General features: G+C 32.0%; 1 protein-coding gene across 3 annotated transcripts; it reads right to left on the minus strand.

Annotated features, from left to right (window-relative positions):
* Positions 1–18,671: 18,671 nt before the first annotated feature.
* Positions 18,672–20,373, minus strand: LOC107917671 (putative uncharacterized protein DDB_G0287975). 3 transcript variants are annotated; one of them, XM_016846973.2, is made up of 4 exons: positions 20,072–20,373; positions 19,800–19,995; positions 19,626–19,674; positions 18,672–19,025 (listed from the first exon to the last, which is right to left on the minus strand). In XM_016846973.2, the coding sequence occupies exons 1-3, from the start codon at positions 20,219–20,221 to the stop codon at positions 19,628–19,630; spliced, it is 393 nt and encodes a 130-aa protein (XP_016702462.1). In that variant the 5' UTR covers positions 20,222–20,373; the 3' UTR covers positions 18,672–19,025; positions 19,626–19,627. The 3 variants fall into 3 exon arrangements, with proteins under 3 accessions (XP_016702462.1, XP_016702459.1, XP_016702466.1); XM_016846970.2 differs by lacking the exon at positions 18,672–19,025 and having other exon boundaries at positions 19,218–19,674; XM_016846977.2 differs by lacking the exons at positions 18,672–19,025; positions 19,626–19,674 and having other exon boundaries at positions 19,795–19,995.

Here is a 20,373-nt window from a genome sequence, read left to right on the forward strand (position 1 = left end):
ATTAATTTTAACATTGCTCTTATAAAATTTTGATTTTAATAAGTAAATATTGTAAAAATTTTTAATTATGCTCAAAACTTATATATTCAATAAAAGCTTCAAAAATTTATTATTTAGGAATTTAAAATTGTGACTTAAAAAAATTTCAAAACAGTTTCATGAACAATATGCCCGTGAATTTATTTCCAGAGAGATCAATTATTCACAATGCAAAGAAGTTAGATGAAGTTATGGAATGAGGCACTGATCTATAAAATCTATTAAATCTCATGATAATAACTTGTACACTAGGAAGTGAAGTTGATAAGTGCTAAAAGTAACATGTTTTAATTCCATTCTTAATGCGATTTTGGGTGATTATTCGATGTTAATGGTGATTTTTATGCTCCTAATCCTTTAAATTTATGTTTTGACACTTAAGAGAGCATCTGGAGCAAAAGAAGTGAAATATAGAAAATCGGAGCGACCTACAGAAGCCATACAGGCTGACCCCTTCCACACAGTCGTGTGAGCCACACAAGCTGCCACACAATCATGTGGCAGGCAGTGTCGTTTACACAGGATTGCACCCTAAATCACAAAAAATTGTGATTTTTAGGTTTTTTTAGCATTCTAAGAAGTATATATGACAAAAATAAAAAGATAGGAGTGAGTCGTCATAGAATATTTAAGAAAACAACTCGAAAAATACCATTGAAGTCGATTCTGAAGTAGATTTGAAGACTCGCATTTGATTTCTTAGAAGCCATCATGAGTTTTTTTTGTTTCTTGTGGTTATACTGTGTTTTGGATGTTTTTATTTGCAAGTATGAACTAATATTCTAAATACCTAGGGAGATGAACCTAATGATGAATTTTGTCTTTTGATTTTTATTTTACGCAATAAATACTTAGATCTTGTTTTCAATTATGTGTGCTTAATTCTTGGTGAGATATTTTTAGATTATTGATCAATGTTTAATGTGCTTAAATCAAAGAAAGAATAGACTCTGCTTAAGAGTAGATCTTGCATAATTGAGTGAAATTGCATGCAATCCTAAAAATAAGACGATATAAATCTACTGGATTAGATTCAAATCTAATAGGGGAATCCATAACATGAGTTAATGTAATAATAGGGGTTTTAATTAGAAAAAAAATTCAATTAATCAACCTAGAGTCAGTTGCGTAATTTAGATTGATAGTGATAGATGAAATCTAGGTAAATTATTTCCTAGGCATTATTTTGCTTCTTGATTGTTATTCAATTATTTTCGTGTTTTGTCATTTTTCGTGTTCATTAATTAATTAATTTAGTTAATTTTAGTTTTTAATCAATCACTCGAATTATTCGGTTAAATAATAGAAAGACGGTAATTACTCATACTTTTAGTTTTTATGGGAGCGATATTTTTACTCACCGTAGCTATACTATTAATTGATAGGTGCACTTGCCTTAGTCAAATTTTTAGTTAGTTCCATGGACATTAGAACTTGAAGTGTGCCAATCGGCCTTATGGTGAAGGTGTGTGTCTTGACTAGTATTGTCATGTATGTGTTGGTATTTGGTCGAATGAATATGAGACTCTTCTAGAATTTGGTTGCTGATTTTATATTTTATTAATGATTAAATGGTTCTAATGGTTTTAGTTTTGCTAAGAAATACCATATCTGATATGAAAATAGACTTAGTTGTGGTACTGAAAAACTGACGATTCAATTCAGTGGGTATGAAACTATGTGTGGTAAAGCTAACTTTTGTATTATGCCATTTTTCTAAATTGCAATGTCGATCATGTATGAGACGTAAACTTTGTGTTAAGTCTGCAATTGCTACTGATGCATATTTATTGCTACTGTTAAAATTACAATCCGTTACCGATTACATGAAATTTGCATGTTAATATTGCCATAGTTACTGCTTTCTAATTAATAAAAGCATGTCATATTATTGCATTGGGATTGGGATACTGAAGGTGGAAGTACAGAAATTAAATGTCGGATTGGTTCACTGATTAAATCTATTGTTATACTAGTGATTCAGCCGCAAAATTTTAATTTGGTGTGTAGGGATTGACGAGTTCTAGGGAACTCTTATTGTGGAGTGTAACAGACAGATAGGTAGGAATATTGTACTGTTATTCATGCATATTGTTAATTTACTAAAAATTTGCCATGATACTATTAAAATGCTATGCTCTGATTTCTGCAATTCGTATGCTATTTTACTGTTTAAATGCTATCTGTTTTTTGTTTTAAGACCACACTAAACTTTATAGCTTATTCTTTAGTTTCCCATCTTTCCAGATAACTCGTGAGATTAGGGCTCGGACTCGGCAATCGGAGCATTATCACCGGATTTTATACAAAAGTATTTTAAACTCCATTTTATAAACTTTGTTGATTTTTGCATTGCTTACAAATGAATCATGGCATGAACTTTCTATTTTTCATATAGGTGTTAAATTTGGGATTGAATTTATATGTTTTTAGAATTAAACACAAAAAGAGGTTAAGGTTTTCAAGACATTATATTAAATTATTTTTAAATGGCATAAATATGAATTTTCCTATTGATTTTGTTGATTAAAATTAAATGAATGATATAATTAAATTAAATTAACGTTTTCTTAAAACGGATTAAATTTTAGATGTGATTTTGAAACTAAAACAAAATTATTTTTTCTAAAAGCGAAATATACCAGTTTTATACGAAGTTAAATTAATATATATACTGAAATCTTACAATAGCGTTTTGTTCAAAATTTTCAAAGTTTGATAGATTATCCAAATCATATTGGTACTTTATTGAGTTTCAATGCCTTTAAAATAAGAGATGCTTTTTTTCTAAGAAACTTGAGGCTTTCACTACTACTTAACTCTTTTTACTAAACCTCAATGTTTACTGAGCCATCTCGGTGGCTAATGTAACTTTCATGATTCGACCATAACGTCTAGGTTAGATTGGGGAGTTTACATATCACGTGGCAATTAAGCAATTTAAAATAAAAACATTAAATTTAAATTTTAAAAAAACCTTTGGCTTTGACTCATAACTGAGTAACCATTGACTAGTGTTGACCCATGTTGACTTACGTTGACTGCGATTGACCATTCACGTGGTGTTATTAGAACATGCAAATGTCCTTTTTTTATTTTTTTTAATATTATACATATTATATTGATTAAAAATATAAAAAATTATATATAATATATAAATTCAAATTTAAAAAGTTTAAAATTTTATAAAATTATAAAATATAAATTTTAAAAAATCAAAATAATATATAAAATTTTAAAATTTTAAAAAATTAAATAAAATATATTTAAATTTTAAAAAATTGTAAAAAAAAACTTAAATTTTCAAAAATATATTCTAGAAATTTTTTCATAAATTTTATTTTTTTTCAAAAATTTTAAATTCTAAAAATTCAGAAATATATATATAAATTCAAAATAAAATTTAATTATTTTGTAGAATATATATTTCTCAACATTTAAGTTTTCTTTCAACAATTTTTTAAAATCTAAATAAATTTTTTAATTTTTGTAAAATTTTCAATTTTAATATATTATTTTAAATTTTTAAAATTTATGTATTTATTTTATAATTTTATAAATTTTATAAATTCTTTTGAATTATTTATATATTATATTTTTTTCACATTTTAAATCAATATAATATTAAAAAGTAAAAACAAAAGAAAACGTGGCATGTTCTAATAGCACCACGTGGATGATCAACAGTTGTCACTTTCAATCAACAATGGTCAACATCGATCAACATCGATCAACAATGAGTCAAAGTCAAATGTGTTTTTTAATTTTAAATTTAATGTTTTTATTTTAAATAAACTTAATTTCCATGTGCACATTCTAATTGGCACCATGTAGGGATTGATTTTTTTATTGTTGTTACAAAAAAAAGGGTTGAATTGGGTAACGAAATGATAGTTTAAGTACAGACAAAAAAATATTCGGGTACTAAAGTGGAAAAACATGCATAGTTTGATTATCAAACTAAGCATTAAGCCTTTTATAAATGGTATGGAATGGATTCAAATATAAAAATATGCAAATATTTTACTTATTTTATTGAAAATGTAAAAAGGTAAAAGTACCTGTGTAATAATATAATTTATTTAAAACATGTAGGAATAATTTAATAATTTTGCAATTGAGTTGATGTATGATTGATTCAAATACCAACACAATCAGATGTTTAAATAATAGTATAGATATAGATATATGACACACACAATCTATAGCATGGTTTTTAAGCAAATACGGAAGGTAGGCTTAGTTGGCAGACTTCCTTGGATGACAAGTGACATATTGAATGATTAATATTAGGTTATTTATTATAGGTATAATAAATACTTTATTAATATTTCAAACAAATAACCATTATATTTTTCATTGTGTAATGAGTTAATATGTAGTTTTCCCTTGAACTTTTTTTTTGATTAGTTGGTATCTGAACTTGCATTCCATCACTAAGGTTGGTACCTCCACACTAGCACCATTAGTTTGTGTTTATGTGGCACTAATGGTCGATTCGATGGTTACACATGGCGACCTCTCAATATGGCAGGTGATAGATATAAATTAAAAAATTTAAAAATATCTAAATTAACAAAAAAATTATTTTTTACATCAAGAATAAATGTGGACAAATGGTTGTTCAGTGATAGCAAGCTAATTTTGTGTGTTTAATGTACTTATTTATGATCAAATTTTAAATAGAATACTACTAAGCTTGTGACTTATTGTTTTAATTTTGTCAGGACGCAATTGCATTACCGAAGTTCAAATAAACAAGCAAATTGGGCTAAATTGGAATAAGAAGCAATGAAATCGGTCAAATTGAAAAGTTGCAGAATTAGTGGCTGATTAAAAATCTGATTGTGAATTTGTCAAACTCTATAAATAGAAAAAAATATGATTTTAGTTGGTTGTTAGGTGATAAAGAATGAGACGGATGAATGCATAAGCGGATCGTAAAGTTTGTCAAAGTCGCGGATTTGACTTAGAGCTCTAGACGTTCGGAAATAAACTTGGATTTTTGACACAACCTAAAACACAATCAAATCTAAGTTAGATAAAACAATTAAAATATATAATTAAGATAATTAAAATAGAATAACAAATCTACGATTATAACAATAAGGAAGAAACTAAAGAAGATAGATGAAAAGATAAAACGTGGTATGTAGAAGTCCTAAGAAGCCTTGAAAACATAAAGAATCCATAACCCCCTTCAAGTGGCTCTAATTTCCTCTCTAAGAAAGAAATCTTGGTAAGAAAAAGTTTGAAAGTGATCCCCACAATCTGGAAAGATTGTTAAAACTCTTCTAAAAGAAACTCAAGAGAAATTCTTAAAAAAAAAACTCAAAGAGAATTTATAAACTCAAAAGATAAGTTGAATAATTACGAATTGAATGATTTGTATACAATGCAAAGGCCTATATATAGGTTAGCTAAATAAATCTAAATAAAACTCTTAAGTATACTAGAACTCTAATTAATCTAAACAAGAAGTAGTTTTAAACTAAATTTTCTTGTTGACATAAAACTCCTAAATAACTTAAACTACTTAATAATTATTAAAAATTTGGAATAATAAAATAATAAAATGATAAGAGCTGACAAATACAATATTAGACTCATATATAATAAAAATTAAGCCCAAAACCCGAACCCAATATGATTTAAACTCAAATTAAAACCCTGAAATTTGTAATTCTCGTCATAATCCCGTTCAGAAATTCTGCATGCGCAGTCTTCACTAAAATGGTCATAACTTGAGCTCCTGAACTCAAAATTAAGTGATTCAAAATAAGTTTCGAAGATAAGAGAGAGATCTTCAAACGCCATGAGACATATCAACCTAGAAATATCAGGATCCCATCCAAAAAAGTTATCGTAAATCTGTTGATTTCTCAAGCTTGAAAATTGGCAGGTTTGGTGAGTGGAATTTAATAAATTTCACCTCATCCGTGCATGTATCATTCCCCCTTTCCTTGAAAAGATTCATTCTCGAATCTTGTCTTTGATCGAATCCTGATTTGATTTGCTTAGCCTTTAACATTGTTGTTGGGCCTTGAGGTAGTGTGAGTCCATCACATTCATAGGTCTAAAATTGTGCCTTGAGACTCGCATCATTCCCCTCTTCCTCAAGAAGATTCGTCCTCGAGTCTTTAGCTGCACAGAAAGAAAAGGGATTAGAATAAATAACAATAAAATGAATAAAATACTTACCTAAGCTTTTTTGTGCACCAAAACTATCTCCAGGATCAAAGATACGATTTTGATATCCCAAATCAGCATGGACCAAGTATCTCTCCTTCAAAAACAAACCTTCAACACTAGAAAAATAAATATTAGGCACATGAGTGTTCAAGTAAAAAGTAACTTGTAAATTTCTTTGAATATTCATGGTCATCCAAAAGAATTTCCAATGATGAGTTAAGAATTTCACATAATTATAAAAATCAAGTAATTTAATATTATTACGTAAAAATTCATATTTAGAGTTTAAGGTAGAAGATTTTGTTGCAAGATCAAATGCATGAGATTCTTTTATAAACCTGTCGAATGCACCAAAAGTAAACTTTAAATACCTAGATAAACCCATAAAATCAATTGAACTTTCAGACCATTTTTTATTGAAACTTAACCAATGAGAAAGCATGTTGTCAGGAAAAATAAAATCAGTAGCATACTTATTAAAAACATTCAAGGTATGCCTACATATTTCAATTTTCGATGTATCATTACTTTTCTTATCTTCTAGCACCAGTGGAGAATTATCGTTGTTCAACTTACCTCTTTCTCGCAAGTAAAATCATCTATCGATAGTAGAGTAATATAATTGAGAGCCCGTCAAAGGATCATTGAAATCCTGTAACAAACAAACACCACTAAACAAATTTGAGTTAAAGTTAGTTAAAACATAATCATTCCTCACTTTTTTTATGGGTATTTTCTTACTTTTCATTTTCTTTTTCCACTTGGAAACTCTCCAAATTTACCTCATATAGATTTTTACTCACTAAATTTGGACAATTAAGTAGACTTTTATCACTTAAGGTCTCTTTTCTCTCTATTTTTTCACATGAGTTTTCCTCACTTCCCATATCCCCCTCATAAGTATTATGAATATTCAATTCAGTATATTCTATCTCAATAGGAGAACATGACGTTTCTATCTCATCTAAATCCATTGGTTCAAGGAAGAAATTCTCACTATCATCTTTTTTTTGGTTCACAAAGTTTGTCATCAGAAATATCTTTTCTACTAGATAAGAATCAACAAAAGGTACAAAGTCATACTTACTTTCTTCTCTAGTTGGATATTTAATTGGATATTGGAAACCCTTATGATCTTTTTCAATCAACAAAAATCTCGTCCTGGTACAATCACAACTATAGTGCTTACACCCTTTGCACGGAAAACATTCATATCATGAGCTTTTTGTTGTTTTGGTGAAAATTTAGTAGAAGTGGGTTGCTTAGAATATGTAAAAAAAAATGTTTTATAAGAGCCTCACTTTTCCACTCAAAAGGTTTAGTCTCATCACAATTTGCCAGCCACTTATTAGTAGCATAAGGGGGTTTCGAATTCTTAAAAGTAGAATTAGAACTCGTACCTCTATGATATTGTGAAGCACTAAATGGACGAGACTGATATTGTTGAAACTACTACTCAATCTCAATGGCCTTGTGTACTACATCCTCAAGATCAATGTAGGTTTGAAGATTAAGAGCATTGGCTATTGAAACATTCAAGTCATCTACGAACCGCACCATGGTAGTCTCGTCATCTTCTTGTACATTTGCTCTTTACATAAGCATCTCCATCTCCTTAAAGTGCTCATCAACAAATCGATTACCTTGAACAAGGCGTTGAAGTCTCGTTTTGACTCTTTGTAGTAATGAGAAGGAACGTAACACTTTCGCATAATTTTCTTCAACTCGTCCCATGCTTCAATTACCCTTTCGTAGTTTCTTTGACGATCAATTCCAAGTTGAATCCACCAAATCAACGCATAATTTGAAAATCCAAGGGTCGCCGTGGGACTTTTTCCTCTTCCTGACATTTATAGTAACGAAACATAAGTTTAATTTTTTATTCCCACTCACAATATGCTTCAGGATCTTACTTCTCTCGGAATAGTGGAATATTGAACTTTGGTTTAGCTAAAAAATGTTGCTTATGGTCATTATTAACCAAAGTTTCATCATTTGCACGAGAGACACGTCGAGCCTTATTTGCACGAAGATGAGGTTGATCAATCTTATCTCCCCAATTACAATTCCAACACTCAATTTTTATACTTAGATGTTCTAATTTTTTACTGATCGTGTCTAGAATAGTGTCACGTTACTGATCTCGAGCATTTTGAACCTCTTGATCCCTTCTCAACTTCCCAACCATAGTATTGTGAATCATTAGAAAAGCCTGAAAAAAACATAACACTCAAGAAAAGAAAAATTAACCAAACCTCACTGTTATGCACTCAGAAATAAAAATCAAATTCCCAATAAGGTAAGAATTAATCTTGTTATTCTTTTAAAAAGTGCCTATATCAATCAATTATAATATATTAGAATCAAACTAACAAAGAAAACATAATAGCACTATAAGTCCAAAATCGGCTAGACATTAAAAAATTCTGTTGCATTGAGAAACGAATGTGCAACGTGATTTAACCTACTAACACAAGAAACAATAAAGTGTTAGAATGCGTAAATGAACAATAAAAATAAAAAAAATGAAAACCTAAAGCAAAAACAAACAAATGAAAACCAAAAGCAAAAAATTCGGGTTTTGGGCTTAATTTTTATTATATATGAGCCCAATATTGTATTTATCAGCTTACCATTTTATTATTTTGAATTTTTAATAATTATTAAGTAGTTTAAGTTATTTAGGAGTTTTATGTCAATAAGAAAATTTAGTTTAAAACTACTTCTTGTTTAGATTAATTAGAGTTCTAGTATACTTAAGAGTTTTATTTAGATTTATTTAGCTAGCCTATATATAGGCTTTTACATTGTACACAAATCATTCAATTTATTATTATTAAACTTATATTTTGAGTTTATATCCTACATTTTCTTCTTATATATTCTAATATTGTTTCTGTTTATGAGATTTTTCTAATTGAAATCTGGAAGCATGTCTGAAATGATATCTGCTGATTTATTTATATGTTATACACTGAGCTTAGAAGCTTATTCTCTGTTTGTTTGATCCTCAGGTAATCTTCAGACTTAGGCGGGTCGAGACAATGGGAGCTCGGTTAAACATCTTTTTGTTATTTACGTTATTTTAATTGGTTTATATTGTTTTGATTTTGTTGGATTGTTTTGGGCCTTTTTGGGGATTTTTTTTAATTTTGGGTATTACTTTCATTTTAACTGTTTGAATGTTTCCAAAACTACATCTACTTTAACTGCAAAATATCGAATTTCCAAAATCAAATTGTGTTTTCCAAAACTCTTATTTGATAAGGAATTCCACTACAAAACTAAGAGATTTTATAAAAATTTGACCATAAATATTTAACGATTTTATAATGGAGAAGGGTTTACTTAAATAAATGAGAATCTGGTTTATCGAAAGTGTTTCTAGAATTAAGAATGAACTAAGGTAACATCTCCAAATCTGGTCATAACGTCTGGCCAGGTTTGAAGTGTTACATTTTGTGGTATCAGAGCCTAGGGTCAAAACTCGTGTTGTGATTTTGTGTTCAAATTATTTGCAAAAAATGTTTTTTCGAACAAAAAGTCTTTCTGTTTAAAACTAAAAAATGAGTTTATAGAATACCGAACCTCTAGTGTCGATCCTATAAGTACTTTTGTCTTAGCTAAACTCTTAGTTTAGAAAAAACACTGTAATATTAGAATTACTTTGCGATAGTTAGAGACTGTAACAACTTTGTAAACTCTTCTAATAAAGTTCTAGACATAAAATATTTGATAATAAACATCAAAACTAATACATAAAATTATGGTAATGTAGATAATATATAATTAGTACATGTGGAACACGTGGACAAGGTACTCATAGGCTCGACGAGTGCCAAAAATGAGCTCGAGCTGAGTTATCCTTGATGGAAAGTATGTTTAATTTGGATACAAGTGAGACTTTGGGGAACACTGACTTTTGAGACAAGGTCTCAAACTCAGATGGATGGGGACAATGCATTGTCTGAAGCCATGTTGAGAGTGTTTCAGAGGTTGTTGGTACCCATTCTTGATCTGGGAGTCGAGGGTCAGCAACTAAACGACTCTGATTCAATAGAGCTAAGGTATTTAGGGGCGTTGCTGGGGTCACCCCGAATGTGGCTGAATATTGGATGGTGGCCACAGAAAGAATTATGAACGATATAGACTTCACTCCGAAGTAGAAATTAAAGGGTGCAGTGTCATTGCTTCGCGATGAAGCCTAATGGTGGTAGTTGACCATTAAGAAGGGTATTCAGCTTGAGCAGATTACTTGGGATTATTTTTGGAACGCCTTCCATAACAAATATGTGGGAGCGAGTTATGTTAAGGCTCGTAGACACGAGTTTATGAGCCTAACTCAAGGAGGTAGAACTGTGGTCGAATATAAGGCCAAAGTTTTTAGGTTAAGCAGATATGCTCGTGGGCTAGTCACGACTGATTCTGAGGAGGGGCTGAGGCACGATAGTAAGGTTCTGATAACTCCCAAGAGGAAGCGAGTTTTTACAGTCTTGGTGGACAATGTGAAAATTGCTAAGAAGGTTAAGCGCACTAAGCACAAAAAGAGGGACAGAAAGAGAGGTCGGACTAAGTTTAATAGGGATTTGAGACCCTTTACCCTTTAGCTCTATTCAACGGCTAAAGAAATGGGCTAGATTTGATGGGCCTCCGCGGGTTAAGGCATCGATTACTATTACTGAGACTCGTTTATGTGGGGATTATTGTGGTAGGTGTCATCTGGGCAAATGTTGGAAAAGACTAGGAGCTTGTTTGTGATGCGGGTCAATGGAGCATCGCGTTAGATATTAGTCACCCCACTGTGATCAGGTACAAGCTCTAACTCCGAGTTTGGTTCAACCCAGAGGAGAATACAACAGCCATCTAGAGGTCGTGGGAAAGTCAGAGAGGGTAATGGTTTGGCTTGGGGTTAGAGAGTACCGGACAGAGGTACAAATTAGATAGAGTCTAGATAGCATGCTTTGGTATATATGGCAAGACGCTGTGAAGACAAAGACAACGTGAACATTATCGTCGGTACGTTCTTTATTGATTCTGTTACGTATTTTGCACTGATAGATATAGGCTCAACACACTCTTATATTGCTAGTTATGTTTCCCTGAATCTGGGTATCCAGTTGAAAGTACTTCTGGTGAGGTTTCTGTGATTAATCCACTGGGTCATTCAGTACGGGTTAATAAGGTTTATAGAAGAGTTCTACCGGAGATACAAGATGTTGTGTTTTCGACTAATTTGATGGAGTTACCGTTTAGAGAATTTGATTTGATACTGGGAATGGACTGACTCGTGGAGTATCGAGTCAGCTTAGACTGTGCCACTAAAAGAGTGACTCTGAGATCTAAGGATGATTTAGAGATTATAATGGTCGATGAGCATTCAGATTACCTCTCCAATGTAATCTTCGCTCTGGTAGCCAGAAAGTTAGTTCGAAAAGAGTGTGAGGCATTTCTGACCTTTATGCAAGATTCGAGTTCAGTGGATTCGTTTGTTAGGGATATTCAAATAGTTAGAGAAATTTTGAATGTCTGTCCCGAGAAATTGTTAGGGCTGCCTCCGGATAGGTGGGTTGATTTTGGTATTGAGATTCTATCGAGTACAACTCCAATGTCTATTGCTCCATACTACATGACATTGAAAGAGCTTATAGAATTGAAAGCTCAGCTTCAAGAACTTTTCGATCAAGGGTTCATTATGCCTAAAGTGTCCCCTTGGGGAATACCAATTTTTTTATAAAGAAGATTACTATAAAGATGTGTGTGGATTACCGTCAGCTGAATAAATTAACGGTAAAGAATAAGTACCCACTTCCAGTGATTGATGACTTATTCAATTAGTTTCGTGAGGCCTTTATATTTTCTAAGATAGACCTTCGTCCTAGGTACCATTAGCTAAAGGTTAAAGAGGTTGATGTGCGTAAGACCACCTATAGGACTCGTTATGGGCACTATGAGTTCTTAGTCATGTCATTCAATTTGACGAATGCTCCGGCTGTATTTATAGACCTTAAGAATCGGGTGTTCCAACCGTATCTGGATTAGTTCATCATAGTTTTCTGGTATATTCTAAGACAAAAGATGATCATGATGAGCATCTTAGAGTAGTTCTGAATTTACTCCAAGAGAAAAAACTCTACGTTAAGTTTAGCAGATGTGAGTTCTAGTTAAGGGAGGTTACTTTTCTTGGTTATTTGGTGTCTGCTGAGGGAATCCAAGTTGACACTAAAAAGATTGAGGTTGTGCTTGAGTGGAAACAATCTAGGAATATGTCTGAGATCTGTAGTTTTTTAAGTTTAGCAAGTTATTATTGAAGATTTGTTGAGAGGTTTTTGCTTATCGCAACTCCTTTAACTAAATTGTTGCATAAAAATACACCATTTTTATGGGTTGATGAGTAACAATCGAGTTTTGAGAAGCTGAAATCTGTTTTGACTCAGACACTTATTTTTATATAGCCTGAATCTGGTAAGGAATTCGTAGTTTACAGTGATGCTTCTCACATTGGGTTGGGTTATGTTCTGATGCAAGATGGTAAGGTAGTGGCTTACGCATCTCGGTAGCTTAAGTTACATGAAGACAACTATCCCACGCACGATCTTGAGTTGGATGTGGTTTTTTTTGCTTTAAAAATCTAAAGGCATTATTTGTATGGTGGGAGGTGTATCATTTACAACAATCATAAGAGCCTCAAGTATCTTTTGACTAAAAAAGAGTTGTACCTTAACATAGGTGGATTGAGTTGCTTAAGGACTACGACTGCAATATTGAGTATCACCTGGGTAAGGTCAATGTTGTGGTCGATGCTTTTAGTTGTAGAGCGATGACCGATTTGAGGGCGATGTTTGATCGCATAAGTCTGTTTGATGATGGTAGTTTGTTAGTCGAGTTGCAAATTAAGTCAACTTGGATTGATCAGATTCGGGTTAAATAGTTAGAGGATTATTCTTTGATTTCACGATTTTTTTTAGGTTGAAAAAGGTAGGACTTCAAATTTTGGGCAGAACTGTGATAGGCTTTGTGTGCCTAACGATTTTGAGTTGAGGCAATCTATTCTGCGAAAAACGTATAGCAGCCCATACGCTATGTATCCCAGTGAAAATAAGATGTATTGAGATCTTCGAGAGTTATACTGGTGGCTTGGTTTGAAACGAGAGGTAACAGACTTCATTTATCGTTGTCTGACGTGCCAGCAAGTTAAGGCTGAGTACTAACTGCCTTCGGGCTTACTTCAATCCGTTAAGATTCCCCATTGGAAATGGGAATGAGTGATTATGAACTTCATTAATGGGTTGCTCTTAACACCCACTAAGAAGGATTTTGTTTGGGTCATCGTGGATCATTTGACCAAGATTGCTCACTTTCTTTCAGTCAGGACTCACTACTTTTTGTAGAAACTGGCTAAACTGTACATTTCTGATATTGTTAAACTTCATGATGTTCCGATTTCTATTATTTATGATAGGGTCCCGCGTTTCAACTCTTAGTTTTGGAAGAAACTTGATTTTAGTACTGCATTCCATCCTCAGACTAATGGTCAATGTGAAAGAGTGATACAGATTCTAGAAAATATGATGCAAATTTATGAAATTGACTTCCATGGTAGTTGGGAGGAGTTTTTTCCACTAGCTGAGTTCGCATATAATAAAAACTTTCAATCTAGTATTCAGATGGCACCTGACAAGGCTTTGTATAGTCGTGAGTATCGTACCCCTTTGTGTTGGACTAAGTTGGTTGAGAGACGAGTTTTGGGTCCTGAGTTGGTTTCTAAGACTGAGGACAAGGTTAGACTTATTTGAGATCAGCTTAAGGCAGCTTCTCATAGACAGAAGTCATATTCGGATATGAAGAGGAGAGATATTGAGTATTCTGTGGGTGGCCAAGTCTTTCTTAAGGTATCTCCGTGAAAGAAAGTTCTTCGGCTCGGACGTAAGGGTAAGTTGAGCCCTAGGTTCATTAGGGCTTATCGGATTCTGAAATTAGTTGGACCGATTGCCTATCAGTTAGAATTACCTCCAGAGTTAGATCGTATTCACGATGTGTTCCACATCTCTATGTTGAAGCAGTATCAATCTACCCATCTCATATTGTGTCTGTTGAGGAGATTAAGGTAAGACCGGATTTGACCTTTGAGAAGAAGTTAGTTCATATTATGGATTGAGATGTTAAAGTCTTGAGGAGGAAGCAATCCCTTTGGTTAAAGTTCTATGGCGGAATCGTGGCACTGAGAAAGCCACTTGGGAACCTAATTACTAATTCGACAACAATATTTGCATCTGTTTGAATCGGGTAAAATTTCAAGGCCGAAATTTCTTTTAGGGGGAGAGTTGTAATGCCCCAAAAATTTAAATTTTTGGTTTGTTAAATTCTGTCAAAGTTAAGTGATCTGCTTTAGTGGTTAAGTGCTTTGAATGTGTGTTTGAGGTCATGAATTCAAATCTCATTCTTTTTTTTATTTTTGTCCCTATTCCTATCTTGGTCCTTGTGACTTAAATACTATTTTTGCCCGACTTATGACAGAATGAGCCTGCTGGTTTAGTGGTAAGGTGTTAGCTTACCCTTTGATTCTGTGTTTGAGTCCCTGTGAGCGTAAAAAAAAATTACCATCTGTGTCGTTGTTAGGGAAGAGTTTGAATTGAATTAGAATTCTGAGAGAATTTGAATAGTTATCTTAAAATTTGATTAGTGGGATAACATGGTTATTTTGTTTTTTAAAAAAATCTATTTGATATTATTTTATTTTCCTCTTTTTTTTCCAAAAACAAAATTCTCCACTCTTCTCTTACATACCACGATTTATTTATTTTTTATTTTCCCTTAATCCCTTCTTGCATTTCACTTTTTTCTTCAGTCAATTTTCTTCCTTTTCTTTTCTTTTTTTTTCTACTTTGATTCATTCCTTTTGCATTCAAGCCATTCTTGATGCCATCGTTTTGCCTTGTCGCTGTTATTTTAACTGTCGTGCTCAAGGGGACTGATTGTAAGTATCTAAATGTTGTATTGTTATTTTCAGTTAATAAGAGTTGGTAGTGTTTGCGTGTAGTTCATGATTTTAGGTTGCTATAAGTACTGTTGTAATGATGTTGGTTTCTTAGGTGGAGTCTCTAAACCAAACGTGTCTTCGATGAGTTAGATTACTGTTGGGTTGTTGTTTTCTTGAAGTTAAGGCATCAATTGGAGGTTTTAGGTCAAAATTCTTCGTTACACTTTGATATGGGTTATATTGATTTTTGCGAATTGGGTTTGGTAAATCATCTCAATTGGTGTCTAATTGATGTGTTTAGGTTCTGGAAGTCTCGTGGCTGATTTTGCATAAAAAAACAGTCAAGGTGTGTAATGAAAACCCTAGAAAACAACTACGGCGAAAGCCAAAAATTAGGTTGTCAACACCACACGGACGTGTGTTAGGTTGTGTGGTAGGTCGTATGTTTAAGCCACACAGTTTGGGCCAATTGAGCCATGTGGACTACACGGGCATGTGTGAGGCCATGTGCCAGGCTGTGTGGGAGACACGGGCTGGCCATTTGGACCGTGTGGACCACATGGGCGTGTGTGCCCAAATTTTGGAATTTCTTCCTAGGTTTGTTCTCGTCGTACGATTTGAACGTAAGTCTTCCGTAGGGTCTGTATGATGCAAATTAGATTATAAAACATGACATTTGGAATTCTGTTGTGTAAAATACGATTAAAAGTACATATGTTTAATATGTTGTCGCTCAGTATGATTTGAAATGTGATAAGTATAAACTGTAATACGATATGTATAATCTGTAATATGATAAGCATGATTTGTATCTGTTATAAAAGCATGTATGACATGTACATTTTTTATATCTGATAATTCTACATGTGCATTTGGATAGGATTTGTGTATATGGAAGAAGTGTGGAAAGTTTAATTTATCTGTTATATTTGGTGGCTTAGCCACACGTATATATGTATTTGGCGATAAATCGCCTAATGATCTGGCAGCTAAGTTGCAAATATTTTGAAAAGTGTCATGCACTAAGCAGTGTGTGGGACTGGATGGGTATTTAATACCCTATATAGTGTGTTGGGATAATCGAAGATGGTGTGTATCGGATGGGGGTAGGATTGTAAATCTGCTTCTGATATGTTTTGATACTGTTTTTCTTTAAGAGATTTGCCTGATTGAAATCTGAAACATGTATGAAATGATATCTGTTGATTTATTTATATGTTACACACTAAGCTTGAAAGCTCATTCTCTGTTTGTTTGATCCTTAGGTAATCCTAAGACTTATGCAGGTCGGTGCGACATGAGCTCGGTTAAACATCTTTTCGTTATTTATATTATTTTAAATTTGTTTATATTGTTTTGGTTTTCTTGTATTGTTTTGGACGTTTCCGGAGACTATTTTTAATTTTGGGTATTACTTTCATTTTAACTATTTGAACGTTTCCAAAACTAAATCTACTTTGACTGCAAAATATCGAATTTCTAAAATCAAATCGTGTTTTCCAACACTCCTATTAGAAAAGGAATTCCATTGCAAAACTAAAAGATTTTATAAGAATATGACCATAAATATTTAACAATTTTATATTGGAGAATGGTTTACTTAAATAAATAAGAATCTGGTTTATCAAAAGTGTTTCTGGAATTAAGAATGAACTAAGGTAACATCTCCAGATCTGGTCATAACATCTAAGCCGAGTTTAGGGTGTTACATGTAAGGCTGTCGAGATCTTAAATCACGAACGCGTGTTACGTGGTTAGATAATCAGTAAGTGTTGGTTTGCAGGTCGTACCGAAACCAACTACACAAGGAAGAGTTGGCGGTTGGGCGTCCTTGGTCGCTATAACTAACTTATCGTTAATAAGAAGGAAATCCATTTTCAAGGACCGGTTCGAGTTCGGAGTGTACCAAGGCTAAGGCTAAGCATTCACATATTCGATTTACCAATTTAATTTAAATTACTCAATTTTATTTTGCAACCTTCATTTTCTTATTATTTTATACTTGTTTTTTTTCTTTATCAACTAAACTCCCCCTTTATTTATTTTTCAACTCTGCACGTATAGGTCGTGGGCACGATAGCTTCATAGACTCGAGAATTTTGTCACATAAATAGGAAAATTAGAAATCTCAATCCCTAAGGGATCGACCCTACTACTCTATACTACTATTTAATTCAATTAGAGCGTAGACAATTATATTTGGTGGTTTCGACACCCATCATTCATATAAGATACATCTAAATCGGGACACACATTTATCCAGATTCATTCTAGATGTATCTTTTAGTGTTTTTAATTTTTTTATAAAATATTAGGTTATTATTAATATTTTAAAATTTAAAATATATAAATTAAAAAATTAAAAAAATGTTTTTCCATAACCTAGTTGTCCAAATTCAAATGCATACGGACAAACATTTAGTCAAATTCATTGTAGATGTGCTTTTTAGTTCTTTTATATATTTATATATATATAAATTTAAAATTTTTTATTTATATATATTATATTGTAAATTTATATATATATATTTAATGGTAGATATTTTTATATTTTATATATTTTAAAAATAACAATAACCCAAAAACATATATATTTTTAAAAAAATTTAAAAATATATAAACTTACTAAAAATACATCTAAAATAAATCTGGTCAAATAATTGTCCAAATTTAGATGCATCTGGACAGCTATTTTGTCTAGATTCAATTTTTATATTACATTTTTTATTAACTTATATATTTTTAATTTTTTTAGTTTATCTCCAACACATGTCATACTGAAAGACTATCACGTGTTATCATTAGATGGTCATCAGTGTCACGTCAACATAAACTAACAATGTTAGTGCAAATGTACAACTTAAGTGACAGGTTACAAATTTAGATATCAACTAGGTCACAAAAAAAAAAATTCAAGTACCAACAATATACTTTTGAATAAGTTTAGAGAACAAACTACATACTTATCTTTCTGTAATTTATGAATAGAAGTATAAACTCATAATTTAAAAATGTTATATCCTGATATTAAACAATTATAATTTTCACAATTAAGAATAAAATAATATTTTTATTTTGAGTAATAGTGTGACTAATTAAGAACTAAAGCCGCTTTATAAATTAACTTACTAATTGATTGTTGTAATAAGACATAATTATTTTTTATTTGATAATCTATATATAATAACTAATTTTTCATTTATATTTTAATGTTTTATTTCAGACTAAAAATTTTAAATATATTTTCATCAAACATTGGTAATCCTATATATTTATATGTTTAAATATTGTATTTTTATTTCAATTCAGGGTTGATTTTGAAGTAACTTGGGTTTTAAAGTGTGTTATGTTAATGTTAAAAGTAACATTTTGTTATTAAACCGTGTACAAACTATGAATCTATTCATATATATCTTACATTTCTAATCATTACATAGTAAAAAGGAAAAATAAAATTCGATTCCCAGTAAACACATTTATTTATATTTAATTGAAATAAATAAAATAATTAAATCTGTTTTTACACCAGTATACAAACAAGTAAAGTATATATATACATATGATTTCCAGTAAATTTGATTTGATGTTAGAGTTGCTTTGTAGCTTCTTCAAATATCCCTTTAGATCTTATACTAATAGAAAGTTGAATCAGAAATTTTTTCCATACTCTGCCCAGCTATGCTTTATGTTAATATGTGAAATTCAGATGATACTAATGTCTTACAAGTTGTATCCCATGATGCATGATGCTATTTATATCATAAAACACATGGTGTCACTTCATCCAAATAGCTTCTTCTTGAACTGGGTTTGCATGCTGTTAGTGGATAAACAACAAATTGTTGAGGGAAGAAGATAAGTATCTCTTTAAATGCCATAGCATAAAGAATGAGCACATCAAGAAACAATACCATGGAACCAACTTTTCAAGAATCATGTTTAAATCTAAGCCTCGCATGACACATAATTATACCACACTAGATTTAGCCAATTTTTGAAGTCACAAGGATACCAATACAAATATGTCTTAATAATCACAAAGTTTAGAATCAAATTTTTACAGTTCAGCACAAACAAACTAAAAACTGGAAGAATCTAAATTAAAACTGAGTAACTGAACTAAAACTTACAACTCATGGTGGGATTCAGATACCCTATACAATGAATTTTGAATCTAGATACTTAAAACCCAAACCTCCACTTTTACCAACTGTGCTAAGACTTCATTAATGGAGATTTAACAAGTGTCATCAAAATTTATATAAAACAATTAATTAATATTACACAGCCAAAACATGACTACCTAGACGATGAGTAGATCAAGGGGGCAAAAACAAAAGAAAGCATCTCAAAACAACAAGCACCACTGACATAGTTAATTAAACAAGCATTTAGCAAGTTAGAAACATTCAAGTACCATCAGGCACCTGCCGCATTAATCTTTTCCTTAACTGTGGGTTGTGGTCCTGTTCAAAACAACAATAAAATATCAGAAATATACAAGCTTGATAAGGTTTTGCCTATGTTAGCAACTTCAAGAGGAGAATAAAAGTTATTTATTTATTTTCAGAAATGATTAGGTAAAGCTAACCAGAGATCAAGGCCGTGGGCCTGGTCTTGAACAAAATCTTGTGGCGAATAACTCCAACAACATCGAGCTCTACGCATGATGAAGAAGAAGTAGCCACGTCCATGTACTTAATTTTCTTGAGAACCACCATGGGCTTCTTAAGGGCCACTTTGGACCCCGTTAATTCATGATAGCCGACCGTGAAAGTGTAATTCTCCTGCAGATTTAGTTAACATGAAAGTGTAATGGGGCGTATCAGTGTAATAATCTAAAAGAAAAAGCAAAAAAAAAACCTGGGAAGAAGGGCGGCAAAGCAGTCCGATTTGGAGGTTTTGGAGAGAATGCTGGAAAGAAGGCTGCACTTCAACCACGCCTTGCAATTCGATAATTGCCCATTCAGGGCACTTCTCTGCCCCACAACTACACTTTACCTGGATCTGCATTCTTTTTCTTTCCCACTTTATCTGCAAACAAAAACGGTTGGATAATTGATTGATTCAAGAGAAACGGGGAACATTTAAATTGAATTTTGGGGGAATCGGCCGCCGCAGTGGCGCGGCTCTTACATTGGGGGATGCTTTTGACAGTGCTAAAT

The sequence above is a fragment of the Gossypium hirsutum genome, chromosome D08 (genome assembly GCF_007990345.1).
Source record: "Gossypium hirsutum isolate 1008001.06 chromosome D08, Gossypium_hirsutum_v2.1, whole genome shotgun sequence".
NCBI classification, from domain to species: Eukaryota; Viridiplantae; Streptophyta; class Magnoliopsida; order Malvales; family Malvaceae; genus Gossypium; species Gossypium hirsutum.

What these genes read in the sequence shown, in the direction of transcription:
- LOC107917671 (XM_016846973.2), bottom strand. Translation starts at nt 20,221, where the DNA reads ATGCAGATCCAGGTAAAGTGTAGTTGTGGGGCAGAGAAGTGCCCTGAA. An exon ending in TTTGCCGCCCTTCTTCCCAG is followed by an intron (nt 19,996 to 20,071) that starts GTTTTTTTTTTG and finishes CTAAATCTGCAG; the next exon opens with GAGAATTACACTTTCACGGT. An exon ending in GCCCACGGCCTTGATCTCTG is followed by an intron (nt 19,675 to 19,799) that starts GTTAGCTTTACC and finishes TGTTTTGAACAG; the next exon opens with GACCACAACCCACAGTTAAG.